At 38.0% G+C, this 18194-nt stretch overlaps 1 protein-coding gene across 3 annotated transcripts in view; it reads right to left on the minus strand.

Moving 5' to 3' along the window:
• Positions 1–926: 926 nt before the first annotated feature.
• Positions 927–18194, minus strand: part of LOC127450155 (protein shisa-9-like) — a 118097-nt gene continuing 100829 nt past the window's right edge. For 2 of the 3 annotated variants that reach the window (XM_051713998.1, XM_051713997.1), the window contains 2 exons: positions 14613–14723; positions 927–8000 (listed from right to left, as the gene is read on the minus strand). In XM_051713998.1, the coding sequence (XP_051569958.1) occupies positions 7534–8000; positions 14613–14723 (578 nt within the window). In that variant the 3' untranslated portion in view covers positions 927–7533. The remainder of the gene's footprint in view (positions 8001–14612; positions 14724–18194) is intronic. The other variant, XR_007898922.1, reaches the window with a different exon arrangement.

Consider the following 18194-nt stretch of genomic DNA (forward strand, 5'->3'; position numbering starts at 1 on the left):
ATGTTTCACTGAAGGCTTAAAGTCTTAAAAAAAAAAAAAAAAAAAAAAATGTTGGCACAAGTAGTTTGGAATTGTCTTTTATTATTTATTTTAATTTTAATAATTTAATAATTTTATTATTATTTAATTATTATTATTAAGATATTATCAATATTAAAAAAATTAACATCAGGTGGTGTAACCAACATCCAGGTTTATATTTTGTTGTCATGTAACAACCATAAACCAGAAAGGACGCCTTTAGACCCTCATGACTGCAAGGTTTTAAAAAAATATGGATTCTTTGACATTTTTATAATAAGGCACATTTTGTTCAGGTCAAATGAAGTAACCTTAAGAAACTTTGTTGGCATTTGTGCTCAAAAAACCATGATATTTCGAAGAAGAAGAAAAAAATACCTTGCCTTGAAACTTTATTTAAATTAATGTTGTGTACACTGACATGTATTTAATGCCTTTTACTTATGGTTACATCTTTTGACATTTTTTTTTTTTTTCGTACTATAAATGTTTTTCAAAATTGTATGAAAGCAACATGGGCACAAATGTTAAATTTCTATTTACTTTTGATGCATGTGTTTTAAACTAGATTTTTAAAAGAGTGGGCGGTTCTTATCCAGAATAGGCTGCAAAGTGGATCAGACTTTATACCGATATTCGAAAGTCTGGCTTCATGAGACCCTCTGCATCTAGCACAAAACTCTTATGTAAAACCACAATGCCTGTCTATACAGTTCTCTATCTATATACACTTTCTATTATGATCTATCTATTATCTATTATTATCTATCTATCTATCATTATGGATAGGTTGAATGATGTTTTTTTAGTAGATATTCCCAGAAATTGCAGACATACATAAGAATGACAGATCCCCATCTAGCATTGTATGGAATAAATGATCAGAATCAGTCCATAAGTGTATTTCACTCTGCCTTTTATTTTTTAAACAAGTTTATACAAAGAACACTTTACAATGTTTCTGTTAGAAAGAGATGCTTAAAAAGCCATTAAATCAGTTTGATCATGTCTTTCCTTATAAATTGCTATTAGTGTTGTAGAAACAGTTGGCATTGTCTTTGCTGTTGTGTCGGCATGGTCACTGTTGATATCATCAGCATCTTTATCATCATCGCTGTCCTTGTCATTATTAACATCAAAATATGCACTACCAGATGTTCATAATGTTCACTGCTTATAGTAAAAATTGGTTTCATAATAATAATAATAATATTAATCACAATTTACTGAATAAAGTTTATCTCATGCGTACCTAACAGCAAACTCTTACATAACTCTTTCTATCTGACAGTTATAACAATTGTTTTATTGAATCATTGGATCTGTAGCTATGGCCTTTAAAGTTTTAAAGGGATAGTTCACCCAAAATGTTGTCATCATTTACTCACTCTCATGTTGTTCCAGACCTGTATGACTTTCTTCTCTGGTACAGTACACAAAATAAGATAGTAGGCAAAATGACAACCTCATTCACCATTCACTTTCATTGTGTGGAAAAAAAAAAAAAAAATATGCAAGAAAAGTGAATGGTGCCATTTGATTTCCACAGAAGAAAGCAAGTCAAATGGGTTTGGAGCAACATGAGGGTGAGTAATTGAGGACATAATTTTTGGATTAACTATTGCTTTAATGTCGAGCCTAAGCTTCCCTGACCTAAGACCTTTTTAACAGTCAACAAATGCTTTTAAAAACATTGTACATTGAGATTATTCCCAAACACTTGCATGGATTGAACAGGTATTTTTTATTTTTTTTGCTTTTGAATCTCGACAGTCTTTCATGAGCTCTCTGCAGCACTCTGTTTCTGTGACTGTGTGTCTCTCTTTCGCCATCCTGCAAATTTTACTTCTCTGAATTATTTAGCGTCTGCTTAAAGTGCAACCAGACTTAAGGAGAAAAAAATACATGGCAGATATGGAAATGGGGCATTAGACAAGCAAAAGAGATGAAGTACATGGAAACGAGAGAAGAGGATGACAGATCCTTCTCCCTCCCTCCACCCACAGCTCTTCATCATCATGTACTGTATTATCCATTTCTCTTTCTCTCTCTCTCTGTCTCTCTCTGCAGCCCCTGGAGACCCATATTAACTTAGATATCACTGACGGCTAAGATTTGTATCACCCACTGTCCCCATGGAGAGAGAGAGAGAGTTAGATGGAGGAACAAACAGAAACAAGAGAAAAGGAAAGCAAAAGAGAGAGACTATAATCAACTTACATTTAACACCGTGTCTACACTGCAAGTGAGTGGTGTGACAAAAACTAGATCACACTTATTTATCAACAAACCTCTCTACACTGCATGCATGCCCAGGTCCTACAGGTCCTGTATGTGCATTTGTGTCTATCTGTAGAGCATAAGAGTGCAACAGTGCCGTCCATTTTTTCAACCGTCTTGGTTCCGGAAGTATTTTTCCCATGCATTTTTTTCTATAGGGATTTCTTAAAATCCTTAGTAAAAGAGTTCTAAGTGATGAACCAAACCAACCAGCTCTGAGGTAAATCACAACATTACAAATTTTGATTTGAAACAAAAACAGATTTGAAAATCGGATGAAAAGACAAAGGTACAAGACTGTGTACTTACTGTTTTTTATAAGGGAATGAACTACAATCACATGAAGCATTTGAATGATATAATCTAATTAAAAATGTTGAAAAAATATAAAACTATTAATTAAAAGTTGTTGATTTTAAGTATAAAATCGATATTATGAAATTTATTGCAAAATATTCAGATATATGCAAATTTATAAGTAGTTTTAGAGTGTAGGGAATACGACTTCATTGCGTCATTTGCAGAGCTTTTTTGGTGTGCTTTGTTTGCTGGGATTCTCTGATTGTTGAATCTTTCTCAGCAGAAACTGAGGAATAAGGTCTTCACCATAAATTCCAATATTAAACGTGATTTGTTTTTTATTAAGTTGACATAACGCCGACTAATGGCTTCATAAGAGGCACATATCATCGATTTTACAACCTCTGAGCTCACGGTACATCTGTGTTTAAAGGTTTATAAGCTATAGTAAAAAAATCAATGCCCCTATTGAAACGATGAATTACATTTTGACTTGTAGAACCAAACTGTTGCACTCTGTTAAGTGAGAAGATGAAAGGCGACATATAAAGAGTTAGAAGAAAAACGATGTGCTCGGTGCTCAGTGTTTTACAGCGTGAACTGCCCCCCTAACCTTGTAATCAAATTGCTGGGTGAAGTTTCCAAATCTGTCCAAACTGAAAGTGAATCAGAACATATTTGATGTTCATTATGCAGTTGTGTGCAACGGGATTTTGGACCAATGAGAGTTGTTGGCGGGGCTTTCAAGCTCATCTCTTGTGTGTGTACAGTACACGCACATGTGTTTGTGAGACGGTGTGTGCTACTTTATATTCACATCATAAACTTACAAATGTTACATAATATTTACATATTTAACTTTTTGCTTATTTATTTATTCATTTATTTTGTATGAAAAAACATATAATCAGTATATAACCAGTAAACATGAAAATGGAACATAACTACTGAGACAGGGGATATTTGTCAATGCCAGGTATTGTGGGGAAGAAAAAAAAACCCTGGCTCTTTAAGTTAACAAGCAAGCATAATTACTCTTCCTGTTGTTCTCTTTATTGATGATGTAACCTTGTGAGAGGGTGAATATTAATTAGGATCAAACTGCAATTCTGTAGCTGGCTTTGGATTTCCTTAAATGCTGGTAAGTTCAATCAGAGAGCAAGATCAGTGATTCCAAATGTCTTTATCGTTCCTCTGATAAGTTCTCACATGCTCTCTCCTTAAAACGTGTTTGCATATACTTTCAGGGTCCAAACAAGAAAAGTCCCTGTTAACTCAAGGAGGGAGCATCTTCTTTTTGCTGTGTTGGACAAAATGTTTGCGTTTTGTTGCGAGGAGGGGTCATGTGAGTTTATAATGCACAGCCTGAGTTAAAGGCTGCCTTGAAAATTCTATTGAAAATTGTTGGAACTAGATCAGTACTTAAGGGGCAACTCCTGTTAAGAGCACATACTGTGCTTCTTTTAAAAGCCCTTAGTATAATTCAACCAAATTATACATAGACAAAATACACAGTTTAAAACAGTGCATAAGAATAAAGCATTCAAACGTACCACCAAACAAATTGAAACAATTTGAATCTCCAATACACATATTACATGTCTCTGGACTGGTAACTAAGATGTCATTCAAGCATTGGTTATAATACATCTTGTAAAAATGATTAAATAAAGCATATGCTCTATACATATAGCGCAAGATTCAAATATGGCAAGTCATCTTTTAAAGCAACAGTTCACCTAAAAATGTACATTTTGTCTTTTACTCAATTACTATATTGTTTCAAATCTGTATGACTTTCTTTCTTTCATGGAACACAAAAAGAGATGTTAGGCAGAACCCCCTAACATCCCCCCCCCACACACACACACATTTAAAAAAAAACAAAAAAGAGTAAATGACAGAACTTTAATTTTTTTTGGTGAACTATAGCATTAAGTTAGTAAGGAAGGTATTAGAAGTTAATTAAAATTCGGAAGCACTTTATCTTCGTAAAATGGTTGTCAACTGTGGCAGGCTTGACGCTATTTCCAATAGCGCTTACGGTACAAAAAAAGACAACATTGCAAATAGTACATAAACAGTAAAAAGTACATAATGTATTGCTAAAGATAAAATGCTACCCAGTGGCATTCACATCGCAGGTAGAACACTCATTTTAAGAAGAAAACAGAAACAAATGTCTTAGGCTTATTGGGTGGTTTTAAATAACCACTGAAGAATGTCTTCACACTTGTCTGAAATGGTATTTGGAAGCAAAAACTAATATTTACACCTTGTATTTTTTGTGTAGCAGATGTCCATGTACTCAACCTTCTTTGATTTTCATTGTAGGTCCTAAACCTCCACAGTTTTAAATGGTTAATTGACCAATCCAATGGTTCATGGAGCTAAAGTCAAAAATAAGATTCATACAGTAGTTTATTCCTGGATCTTATTCCTCATTTGATTCAGCAAGAGACCATGTTTCGACCATCCCTAAGAGCGCTTTGACACTGGTTTGATTTTCACTGGAGGAAAATAAGCTCCATTATTTCCAAGTGTGTCTCAAAGACAGTATTCATGACCTCACAGCATGCAATGTGGCTCCAGTTCAGGCCAAGTGCTGTGTAGCTGGTTTACCTTGGCATCGCTTGGCATCTTTGTGCCAGGAGAGCTGACGGCTGTGTCTGTCCTCCAGGGTTTGGCCCCTGAAACCCAATGCCACCCTGGAAGCGTCTGCCACGGAGACAGAATGAAGCATCATTTTCTTGTTTGACCTATGAGAACATGTTGAAACAACCTCACATCTATTAAATGGTCGAAAATATCCATCCAGGAACATGCAGTAATTGTATTGCCATGCTATTTTTGGAGCTGCTGTCCCTGGAATTGGTCCAGAAGTAAAATTTATTTCCAAAATGAAGCTGGAGAGGGTAGAAAGAGAGAGAGAGATGGAGCTACTTGTTTTGTTCTTTTTTCGTCTTTTTGTCATAGTTCATTACCGGCCCAATTGCTGTAAAGTGTACTGCATTGACTGTAATGCAATCTACTGTTCCAAAAGGGATGCTTTGTACTGCTACAAGAGTGTTGCCTCATTCTTCTGAGTTCAATAATCCTTCTCTGCTTCTCGCAATATGGTGGTTTTATTTAGAAGCAGCCCTAAGCAGCAGTTCTATTAAACTCTATCCTTGAACATTTCACACTCTGTAATAGTCCCTAGGAGGCTCATACATTAGATGTCATCGGCCCGTTAAATCTCTTCTGTTGCTCACTAGGCTGCTCAAACAAAGGGTACTTGCTAATGTTTGGACTCACAGCTGTTTGCTGGGTAAACAGATGGTTTATTATGATTTTAAGTCAAGAGATGTTGCCATCGGACAATCGACCCAGGCCTCCTTAAAGTTGGTAAATGGTGCAGTTTGCAAGTCTATTTTTGTTACATTTCGTGGTCTCACATTTGGAATCTACTTTGAAACCACTGTTGAATAAAGAAAGACAAGAATGGAAACAAGAGATATTATGAGTCTAGAGGCAACATGGGAAAATGTGTGTTTGGATAGGTTGTATTAGACATGGGCCGGCATCAATTATAGCGCCCCCTGTTGTTCTGTGGCAGTGTGGTGGCCAGAAGCCTGGTTGGGCACAGCTTGGAGTGGCAAAGAGAGAGTGAGTTTGGGAGCTGTGCTCATCAGTCACTTGGCTCCTGGCTGGAAAGTACCGATAAGTCTAGAATTGCTACTATTATCCCTGGTCCCTGGAGCAAACCCGAATACATCTAACTCACAGATCTTGTGCTCTGAGGCTTTATGGCTTACAGCCTAAAACTGATGCCCAGCACTTTTCCATGTACATTATTAGGATGATACAATATGATAATGGTATTGCTACTGCATGCTAGACTTGGCCATACCAGACCTGGTATAATAGGACCAAAACTTGCTCTCACAAAAAGGATAACTATTTACATTCAGATAATTCAAAGGAAGCAAGTTGTTTCACAGATATTGCAAAGGATACTAATGGGACAGATTAAAGTATATTTGGCAGTGCTACTTATGACATTGGTAGACTATTTCACCTAGATGTGTTCTCCTCTTTCACTATGGCACTTTATCTCTGCGGGCGACTTTTGTCCCTGGCAATGTTCCTCTTGAGGTCTATCTGTAGGGGGATACATGCTCATTGACCTTGTCTTTACCTGTGGTGTGTCTCGAACAAGGGTTTGAAATAGAAACAGCCAAAATAACTATGACTGAAGCGATGTTGGCGGATTGCTCCCAGGATGAACATCGGAATGCATTCTTTGACCACAAGGTGTTGAATTAAAGAGACCTTGGGAAGAGAACTTTGCCAGTTACATCTAGTCCTTGGTCTACATAAATTTCAAACCCTTGGCCCTCCCAATACTTGAAACTCTCTTTCTCTCTCCTTCTCTCTCCCAGGACACCTTGGTTTCTCCACTGTCCTCTTCCTAATGCGTTATGCCTGTTCTTTGTCTTATGTGGTCGGAATTGTCTGAATAATGTCTCACCGTGTGACAGTTGCTGGTTGATGGAAGCTGACAGCACAATGGCCTTGTCTAGGAGGGTGTGAAAGCTCCTGAGGTACAGGACTCCAACCCTCTGACCTTTGCTATTGGACACATGGGTCTGGGCCACAGGAGATTTCAGAAGGCCAAGGTAACAAGAAAAACAGGCCAGATTTTTCCAGGAAAACAGGTTCCATCAAGAATCAGAGTCAATACCATGCAACATTTTCCTCTGTTGCTCTTGGTATTATAGTACGATGAAAATATATCTAGTTAAAACAGTAACAAGGAGGAAAGATAATAATATATATAACTGAAGCACATGTTTTGACGCTTTCACATCCAGTCTAATCACAGTCATGCTATTCTGTGTTCTCTCTCTTCATGATCCCTTTTTGTCCATCTTTCCACGCCACCCCACCTCACACCGTGACTTCTGTCTTGCTGTTTGTGGGCAGTCCCTTGTGTTTAGGGTGGAGGTGCGGAGACTGTCCGTACCCTAGGGGCTGGGAGAACAATTCCGGAAGAGTCTCAATGCTAAACTGCCGCTTGGTGGAGAAGGCCTGGCGCCGACTGTTAGGTTGGGACATTGGTGGCTGCTGCTGGGACATAAGAGGGACCTGGTGTTGGATGTGGCTCTTACTGGGGTCCCAGACTTTGAAGGCCGAGCTGGTGGTGAGTGGGTGAGTGCTGGTCTTAGAGATTTTGGGCTTGGGGACTTGGGCTGACGTGATGGTGATGGCCAAAGGAGTATGGATGTCTGGAGGGGGTAGGAAAGGTTTGTCTTTGGGGTGGAAAGCGATGGGTTGGAAGGTTGCAGGCGAGGGTTGACGGTGTGTGTATTCCATCATGTGGTAGCTCTTGGGGTAGTAGTCCCTAGCTGTCGTATCTGCAATGGGGAAAGGCAAAAATAAACAAGAGACAATTTTTTCCCCCTATTAGCTGTAATTTCTTTGAAACCCATTATTATACCATCTAGATTGACATATTTTATGTACCGTACAAACCTCACTGCATGTGTGTGTCACTAACTATCACTGCTATATTTAGTATTCAAAAGAACTAATGAGTAAATCACCTGGAGTACAGGGTCATTGAGTGCGACATGAGCCTGCCAATGGCACTTTTACATCATGCCACACACATACGTTCACTTGAAGCAGCACTGGGTCATAGCACTGGGTCATAGAAAAAAATATATGTACTTTGGATGTTCTGAAACCAGACTGTGTTTGAAATTGTGAACCCAGAAAATTTCCAGTAAAAATTTATAGATGCATAGACACATACAAGTATGGTAAAACAGGTTACCTATAGTGTTGATACAGCATGAGAAGAATCAGTTGTTGGATATATTCTATTTGTTATGAGCAGTATAGGTTAGGCTGGTTATTTAATTCTGTACAAGGTTGAATTTGGTTAGCATGTTAGCAACAGATGACAGAGGAGAGCTAGCCTTTAAGCCTGTCTCGTTGAATTAACCCATCTGTGCTCAGCGCTGCCAGCTGCAGAGAGGGCACTCGCTTCACTGCCTTCAGAAATAAACAACCTTGCTTCGCTGTTTTGAAATTTTTGTCTCCTGTTTTGAGTTTTCCTTCCTGCCATCCTATACCAACTTGCCTCGCTATCGATTGAGTCATGTCCAATGCGTAAGGCAAACAGATGCTGACAAGGCACACAAGCGTGTAGTGCAATTTCTGTGTGTGTATGTTCTCTCAAATGTACTGTGCCCCCCCCCCCAAAACAATTTGGGCACTTTTGGTCACTTACTTTCACACCTACTGTACACACAGTATTTTTAAATGTCATTGCATTAGATACTTAAAATCAAGCCAAGTGGTAACAATGGTTACCATGGTGACTGCATCAGTATGGAGGAGCGCATTGTTTGTAGTTGTGCACGAGCAAATGTCGGTTAGTATTACAATCAGTTTACTAGGGCAAAATAAATCCTGAAGGGTGACAGTATAACATATGCTCACGGCAAAACCCATATCTCTTCACTATACAACTTAAGTGTGTGGAGATGTGACAAAATTGAGTCAAATGAGGATGGTAATTGTTTCCTAATTTGTGGACAGTAAATCAAGCAGTAATGTGCTAATATGTTTAGACATGTAGATTAGCTCATATTAATTCTTTTTGTTTTTAATCTTCAAGTGAGCGCATCAGTTAGTAGCACCTTCATGTTTCTTTTAATTTGGGTGTGTTTTGATTTGAAATTTGAAGAAGAGAGGAACTAAAGAATCCAAGAGTATACTTAAAAGTCCAGTGAAGAGGTGATGCAGGGAGCGTGTGTCGAGCGGGCATGAATTATTTATAGTGTTTATAGTGAAGGACTCTAAGAGTCTATTACACTGCTTATGAGCAAGAGAGGATGAACAGATAAAAAAATAAAAAATAAATAAAAACAATAAATAAATAAATTCAAGTTATTTCCATTCCTAAATTGCAGTTTTATTTTAGTGGTAGGGTTTGGGTTTGGGCTAGTCTGTACTTGAATTTGCTTTATATAATAACAATAAATGTCTATAATATGTCCTCATTTATACAGCCAAGTAAACGTGTGTGTGTGTGTGTGTGTGTGTGTGTGTGTGTGTGCATGATTGCTGCTCACAGAGGATCAGGCATTGCAACGGGAGAGAACGTGAGATAACAGCCTGATAATGTCACACACAGGAAGTGTTAAGAGAGCTAACATATGCATCAAACTAATGAACAGACGGCAAATGTTCCAACAAATGTCCTCTCTGTCCATTTCTTCTATTTTTTTCATGCTGTCCAGCTTCCCCTCATCGCTACCAATTTTTTTTTGCTACCTTTCTTTATCTCTCTCACTTTCCTTGCTCTATTTTTTCTTCGTTTATCTCTTTCTCTATATCAGAGTCTTTACTATCATTACTCTTTAATTAAGATGGTGCTTTGAAACTGTCTTAGGCATCTGCCACACTTTGGCTCTGACCCTATTCATTACACCCCCTCCCACTGTGCATGTTCTCCTCCGTTCCTAGCCTCATCTGCTCATCTTCCCCTCCACTTGCCCTGTTGAACCCTCTCCATCCTCTCTCTGACTTTGCCAGCACAGTTAGGGTTGATCCACCTTGAGCACTCCAAAAGCAGTAATCCAACAGAAAACATTGTGCCAGGGAGTGTGTGGCTATGTGTATCTAGACATCATTTCAAGAGGAAAAAAACGAAATACCGCTCCATATTTGTGTGTGTTATCCCTCTTTTTCTCTTGGATGTTCCGATTTTACATAATTAATAGCCCACAATAGCTATACAGTACACAGTCTAAATTAAGAAAAGAAAAAACACAAATAAACATTACATGTGCAACCAAAAAAAAAAAAAAAAAAACGTAGAGGAGAGAACTTGCAGAACCAGAAAAACATTAATTTGCATATGCATGTGCCAGCCAGCTGAGCCAAGTGACCAGCATTCTGACACAAGCGCAACCCCGTTGGCATCCAATCTGTACGTGTGTTTGAGTGTATAGTTCTCGTATGTAGTTTGAAACACATTGAATTGTAAATGTGTCCTATCAACACAATCCAAGTGGCAGGTGGTTTAAGAAATAGCTCTCTCGATATGCATTGTCATTTATTTAACAGTAATACTGAATATAATCTTTTCCTCTTGATGTCATAATTTTTCATATGCCATTATTTGCTGTGAGCCAAAAAGGCCAGAACTGGACATTTGCTTTTTTTCAGGGAACTCGCAGAAGGTCATTTTCCGGAATTCAGCATATATATGTATTTATTTTGAATACCAATAATTATCGGAGGGCTAAATTAGCTCTCCAGATACACTATATTGCCAAAAGTATTCGCTCATCTGCCTTTAGACGCATATGAACTTAAGTGACATCCCATTCTTAATCCATAGGGTTTAATATGACGTCGGCCCACCCTTTGCAGCTATAACAGCTTCAACTCTTCTGGGAAGGCTTTCCACAAGGTTTAGGAGTGTGTTTATGGGAATTTTTGACCATTCTTCCAGAAGCGCATTTGTGAGGTCAGACACTGATGTTGGATGAGAAGGCCTGGCTCGCAGTCTTCGCTCTAATTCATCCCAAAGGTGCTCTATCGGGTTGAGGTCAGGACTCTGTGCGGGCCAGTCAAGTTCTTCCACACCAAACTCGCTCATCCATGTCTTTATGGACCTTGCTTTGTGCACTGGTGCGCAGTCATGTTGGAACAGGAAGGGGCCATCCCCAAACTGTTCCCACAAAGTTGGGAGCATGGAATTGTCCAAAATCTCTTGGTATGCTGAAGCATTCAGAGTTCCTTTCACTGGAACTAAGGGGCCAAGCCCAGCTCCTGAAAAACAACCCCACACCATAATCCCCCCCCTCCACCAAACTTCACAGTTGGCACAATGCAGTCAGACAAGTACCGTTCTCCTGGCAACTGCCAAACCCAGACTCGTCCATCAGATTGCCAGATGGAGAAGCGTGATTCGTCACTCCAGAGAACGCATCTCCATTGCTCTAGAGTCCAGTGGCGGCGTGCTTTACACCACTGCATCCGACGCTTTGCATTGCACTTGGTGATGTATAGCTTGGATGCAGCTGCTCGGCCATGGAACCCATTCCATGAAGCTCTCTACACACTGTTCTTGAGATAATCTGAAGGCCACATGAACTTTGGAGGTCTGTAGCGATTGACTCTGCAGAAAGTTGGTGACCTCTGCGCACTATGCGCCTCAGCATCCGCTGACCCCGCTCTGTCATTTTACATGGCCTACCACTTCGTGGCTGAGTTGCTGTCATTCCCAATCGCTTCCACTTTGTTATAATACCACTGACAGTTGACTGTGGAATATTTAGTAGCGATGAAATTTCACGACTAGACTTGTTGCACAGGTGGCATCCTATCACAGCACCACGCTGGAATTCACTGAGCTCCTGAGAGCGGCCCATTCTTTCACAAATGTTTGTAGAAGCAGTCTGCATGCCTAGGTGCTTCATTTTATACACCTGTGGCCATGGAAGTGATTGGAACACCTGAATTCAATTATTTGGATGGGTGAGCGAATACTTTTGGCAATATAGTGTATGTTGAGTGGATCACCAAAGGAATATGTTAATTCTTCTGCACACATTGTTAAAAGGTTTTGCCGTTGAACTTCAACTTGATGTATACAGTTTGATATATGTTGCAGAGTAACTAACTAAACGTACTGATACTAGTAAATTAACTACATGTTTCAGTAGCATGACAGTATCTCTAATGTTTTCAAGACAGTGTCCTTTTCGAATAACAAGTTCTTTTTTAAAATAAGTAGCAGTGTATCTTGACAGAATGCTACATTGCTGTTTTTTGTTACATTCCATTGCAGGAATGTGGGAAGTGGGTGTGCTGGGGGTGCTGCAGCACCTTGAACCTAAAATTTATTTATATTTCAATTATCATTATTATTATGTTTACTTTTATAATTGTCTTTAGATCTTAATTTGTATAAGTTATTTTCCACCTGTTGTTGTAGACGGATACTTGCGTGACGGCAAATGAGAGATGGTTAAATATAGGCCTACGAATGTTTTGACCTCTTCATATTTTAATAGCTTTTTCGATTAGTTTGAAGTGCAATTTGAATGTTTTTCATGTTTAAATTAATTTAATTTTGAGAGCAAAATCAATAAAGCAAAAATACACCCTTAGGCAGTGGGGGCAGGGGGCTTGACGATGTAATTGGAAATAGCGATTTTTGTATAATATTGTGAACATATTTCATTAAATATCGCCCAGCAGTTAAAAAAACAAAACAATACATTTTACACTTTCAATAAAGGGGGGGAAAATAACTCAAAATAGAAGCTTATTTATTGTCCAACACTTCAATTAATAAGCTTGCATTTTGTGTTGTGTTTTATATATGATTCCTTCATATATTTATGCAATAACTTCTACATTTAGTGGGTGTGCATTTACTCAATTGTTTTTTTTCCAAAGGAACACATTCAGTAAGGCATTTAAATATAACTTAAGCAAGCTATAAACCTATGCTTTAATTAAATAGTTTTCATTTAACATTTTATGATTTCTTTCTCGAAACAGGATAAGTGCATCATATCTTTCCTCTTCATTGACGCACACACGTGTGGCCCTGGCGCAGGAGATGAACTGTAGCTAAAAATCTGATGGCACAAAACCGAATTTCAGATTTTTTTGTGTTCATCCAAATCAAAATTTCTCAAACAGAACAGACATTCAGACCCTAATAAAGAAATTCATCTGCTCTAGAGCTCAAGTCCAACTTCAGTGTACTGTAAGGCAGGCACAAGAGTTTATTTTCGTATTTATTTTAGTTTATTTCCTATTCCCATTTTTTTTTTTTTTTTTTTTTTTAATAGCCAGTCAATTTTAAATAGCGCAAATTGTGTTTATCCTGACTTCCTGTGTTATGGTGGACCATTAGGCTATGTTACAAATGCTAGCGGTCTCACTATTTTCTTTAAAAAATGTACACGTAATATATATAGTCAAATGTAGGCTAATAGCATGCATGCTCCAGTTTAAATAGGGGTTCTGTAATTACAAAATTATCCATTTCATAAATTTTTTTTTTGTTTGTTTGTTTTTTTTTTTGCTGTATTTAGAGTAAATGTATCTGTTTGGTACTCATTGTGTTTGAGTCAGATATTGTAAATACTAACCTGATTTTTAAATAAATGATATAATCTGACATTGCCCTCTTTAGTAGTTTCAATGCAAAAACTTTCCAAACGCAAACATTTATTTTCAGATGGGTACCTTGACAATAGCTTAGCTTGTTGTTTAACTACTTTAAATTATTTAGCAGCTTGTATTTTTAGAGTTTCAAAGTAACTTTCACAACAACAGGACAGTGGGTTGTACAGTATATGTCAAGGCTTTTTGTAAAATCACAGGTTTGCAATAAGTTTTTTCACTTGGTACAACAAGGTTATTAAAATTGTGTGTGTGGTTGTGTTTATATGAGGTATATTAGTGTAAATTCAAAACTGCTTCCCAGCTTTATGATTATTAATGTGTCCTTGAGTGTGTTTCTGTATTTTCAGGCTATTGCTCAAGCAACATGTGGTGTGTTTTTCATTGATTCGATGTAAAGAACACACATTCATTCACATTCCAGCAGATTTCCTGTCAGCCTTATTGCCCAATGATGTCTCTCAATCTGTCTGTCTATCTTCTCAGAATGTGTGTACATGCTCCTAAGATCACCCAACAGACAGTCATTGTGCTGTAATTTTATTAACATATCAGGGTTGTTTTTCTTTTGATGTGAGAGGTGATATTTGCATAAGTGATTAACGTGCTTATATCTGAGATGCAGAGGAGCTGTGTTTTTCTTTTCCAGCAGCCTGAGAGCTCAGATTCAATGACACTGGGAATCATTTGCAATGCTAATCAGTGGTTCTGGGTAAAATGACCTTCATATACATGTGGCATTTATAGTGTACATTACAAGACATGACAGCTGTTCATGTGGATACTGTGTATGTGTGTCTTACCCATGGCCTTGAGAGAGGTGTATTTGTTGAAGCCCATGTTGTTGTGGGGCTGGGACAGGGCCATTGCGGGAGTCAAAGGAGGAAGTGCGGCGTTATTCAGGTGGTTATGCTCTGAAGGAGGAGAGAAAGCACAAAGGAGTGCACAGAAAGAGGACAGTGAAAAACGAGGGAGTGTAGAGGTGAAATGGAGAGAGATAGAGAGACAAGGAGGAGGGGTACGTTAGTAAATGGATAGTCAGCACATTTAGAGAGAGATGAGTGCATTTGATTATACAGTAAAAGAAAAACTCTGCCATTAATTAAAGCAAGTAAAGGGGAATGAAGGACACTCATACATAGCCACAGGAAAACCGTATTGCTCAGAGGCTGCTCTTCATGGAGTTATTGGTTCTGTTTCATTTAAGAACAACTTTGTCAAATTTTCTTAGGAAATATAAAACTAGAATCAAATGAGACATTTGTTGACGTACAGTAATAGCATAGAGCTATCAAATTAATGTGGATAGCATAGCTCAGATAATTTGGTCTTGGGAGAATTGAGAAATGATTGAGTTCAGATAATTTACATTGAATTTACATTGAACATCAAAATAGACACAAATGAGACCAAATGATGACAAATCTGAGCACAATTTGTGACATTATTCTGAAACTCTACAGGAGACACATGAGATTACTGGAGTATTTCTCAGGAGAAAAATCTGAGAAGCAGAAGACTTAAGCAAAAATTTCCATTTGATCTCCATTTAATCTAATCTAAGAAAGAACTTGGAGAAACAACTGAAATTATAATGAGATCTCATTTGTGATTTTCTTTGCTACGGGTGTGTGTGCGATTGTGCGCAATTTATGTCCAATTTAAAGGCGGATGCATGCAAGTCTGTCTATATGCCGTGTGTCAGTAAAGGTCAGGTTATTTAGGACAAACATCCTGTGTCCTCCCCTTTGGGCTGGGGTGTGAGGTCACTGACCCAATTCTGTCAGATCACTTTGTGCTTGTGTGTATGTGTGTGTATGCACTTAACGTATATATGTTAGTAAAAATGCATGTTAAGGCTTTTAAGGCGACAGGACAGATCGTTATGCCACAAACACACAGACACTCACACACACACTCTCACACACATGCAGTCCAGATGCAATTAAATAGATAGGTTATATCCCAGCAAATGGACACAGGTCCCAGAGTCAGGTTAATTTTTGTCTATGTGTGTGCCTAACATGCTGTTTATTGACAATGTCTGACACATTTTTAAAGGGTTAATTGTGCATACACGCAATCACATTTAGAACCGTAGAGTCTGTGTTGCATTTTAGGTCACATTCTGTACTGTCTAGTTTTTATTGTCTTTTATTGTATTCAGTCAGTCCTCCAGTCCAGACCTACTTTAAACGTGACAATTTATTTACATATTTACGTGTTTGTTTGATAATTGATAATTAAGTAATAAGGCTCTTTGAACAGCAAATTGTTATTTGAACAGCAAGCCAAACTTAAAAAATTATGGATTCTATTGCATCAGATACAAAGTATCAAACCAAGCAAAAGCAATAAATATATACATACACACGATCAGCCACAACATTAAAACCACCAGCCTAATATTGTGCAGGTCCCCCTCGTGCCACCAAAACAGCGCCAACCCGCACCTCAGAATAGCATTCTGAGATACTATTCTTCTCACCACAATTGTACAGAGCGGTTATCTGAGTTACCGTAGACTTTGTCAGTTCGAACCAGTCTGGCCATTCTCTGTTGACCTCTCTCATCAACAAGGTGTTTCCATCCACAGAACTACCCCTCACTGGATGTTTTTTGTTTTGGCACCATTCTGAGTAAATTCTAGGGACTGTTGTGTGTGAAACTCCCAGGAGATCAGCAGTTACAGAAATACTCAAATCAACCCGTCTGGCACCAACAATCATGCCACGGTCCAAATCACTGAGATCACATTTTCCCCCCATTTTGATGGTTGATGTGAACATTAACTGAAGCTCTTGACTCATATCTGCATGATTTTATGCACTGCAGCCACACGATTGGCTGATTAGATAATCGCATGGATGATTGTTGGTGCCAAACGGGCTGGTTTTTCACGCACAACAGTCTCTAGAATTTACTCAGAATGGTCCCAAAAACAAAAAAAAACATCCAGTGAGGTGCAGTTCTGTGGATGGAAACACCTTGTTGATGAGAGAGGTCAACAGAGAATGGCCAGACTGGTTCGAACTGATAAAGTCTACAGTAACTGTTTTGGTGGCACGAGGGGTACCTATACAATATTAGGCAGGTGGTTTTAATATTGTGGCTGATTGGTTTATAATGTAGTATTTATATATATACTCCTAGCAGAGTAACCACAAGTGTACTGTAGTTATTCACATTAACTATGGACATGTCCAACTAACATTTGACAACCACAAAGCATCCAATACATTTGGTCTTAATTCTGATGTTTTTTATACTTAATTATGTTAGCTTAATTATGTTCATTATGTTCTAACATACTATTTTACACTTTAGACTGATTTGGGACTTTCCAAAATACCAAAAAACAGAATTAATGAACATAACTCCTCCTATATGTTTCAAGCTACATCCACTTGCTACAGACCTTCAGATTCTTCTGACTTAAAGGAATATTCTGGGTTCAATACAAGTTTAGCTCAATCATCAGCATTTGTAGCATAATATTCATTACCACAAACATTTATTTTGATTCGTCCCTCCTTTTCTTAAAAAAAAAAAAAATGCAAAAATCTGGGTTACAGTGAGGAGCTTACAATGGAAGTGAATGGGGGCCAATTTTTTATGTTAAAAATACTCACCGTTTCAAATGTTTAGCCAGAAGACATAAACAATATGCGTGTTGACATGATTTTAGTGTGATCAAATCAAAGACTAACGTTTTCTATGTAAAATGTACATCTTTGTTGCCATGATGATGTAATGACAACAAAACCTAAAACCCTCAAACAACTTTACAGCTCAAATAATACGTTTTAACAGAAGAATTCATGTGAGTGCTTTTATAAAATTATAAGCTTCACATTTTTACTTTTAAACCCTCCAAAAATTGGCCCCATTCATTTACATTGTAAGTGCCTCACTGTAACCTCCATTTTTGCTTTTTTAAAGAAAAGGAGAGATGAGTTGAAATTAATTTTTGTGGTAATAACATTATGCCACAAATGCTGTCGATTGAGCTTAACTTGTATTGAACCCAGAACTTTCCTTTAAGCCTGATTTATACTATGGGAGAAGACATTTTTTTTCTCCTGGACAAACTAAAGCACCCTAGGTGAAGAAAACTGCCATTTATACTATGCGCCACATCATTTAAAGATTCTGTTACAGAAGTAGTACCAATAATGCTGGTCTTTCTCTAAGTGGATAGCAGCTTTTAGCTCTGCATTGCTACTTTCACTACTGAACTTGTCACAGAGCCCCTTCCACATTTGCCACCAAGTTATTTTATCTGACTTCATAAAAACAGTGGCACAGTCTCTCTCCATGCATTTGTCTTGTCCATGCTGTCTTTGTGGGGTTACCCATAGTGGGCGATTAAAATCCCAAAAATT

The sequence above is a fragment of the Myxocyprinus asiaticus genome, chromosome 13, assembly GCF_019703515.2.
Source record: "Myxocyprinus asiaticus isolate MX2 ecotype Aquarium Trade chromosome 13, UBuf_Myxa_2, whole genome shotgun sequence".
NCBI classification, from domain to species: Eukaryota; Metazoa; Chordata; class Actinopteri; order Cypriniformes; family Catostomidae; genus Myxocyprinus; species Myxocyprinus asiaticus.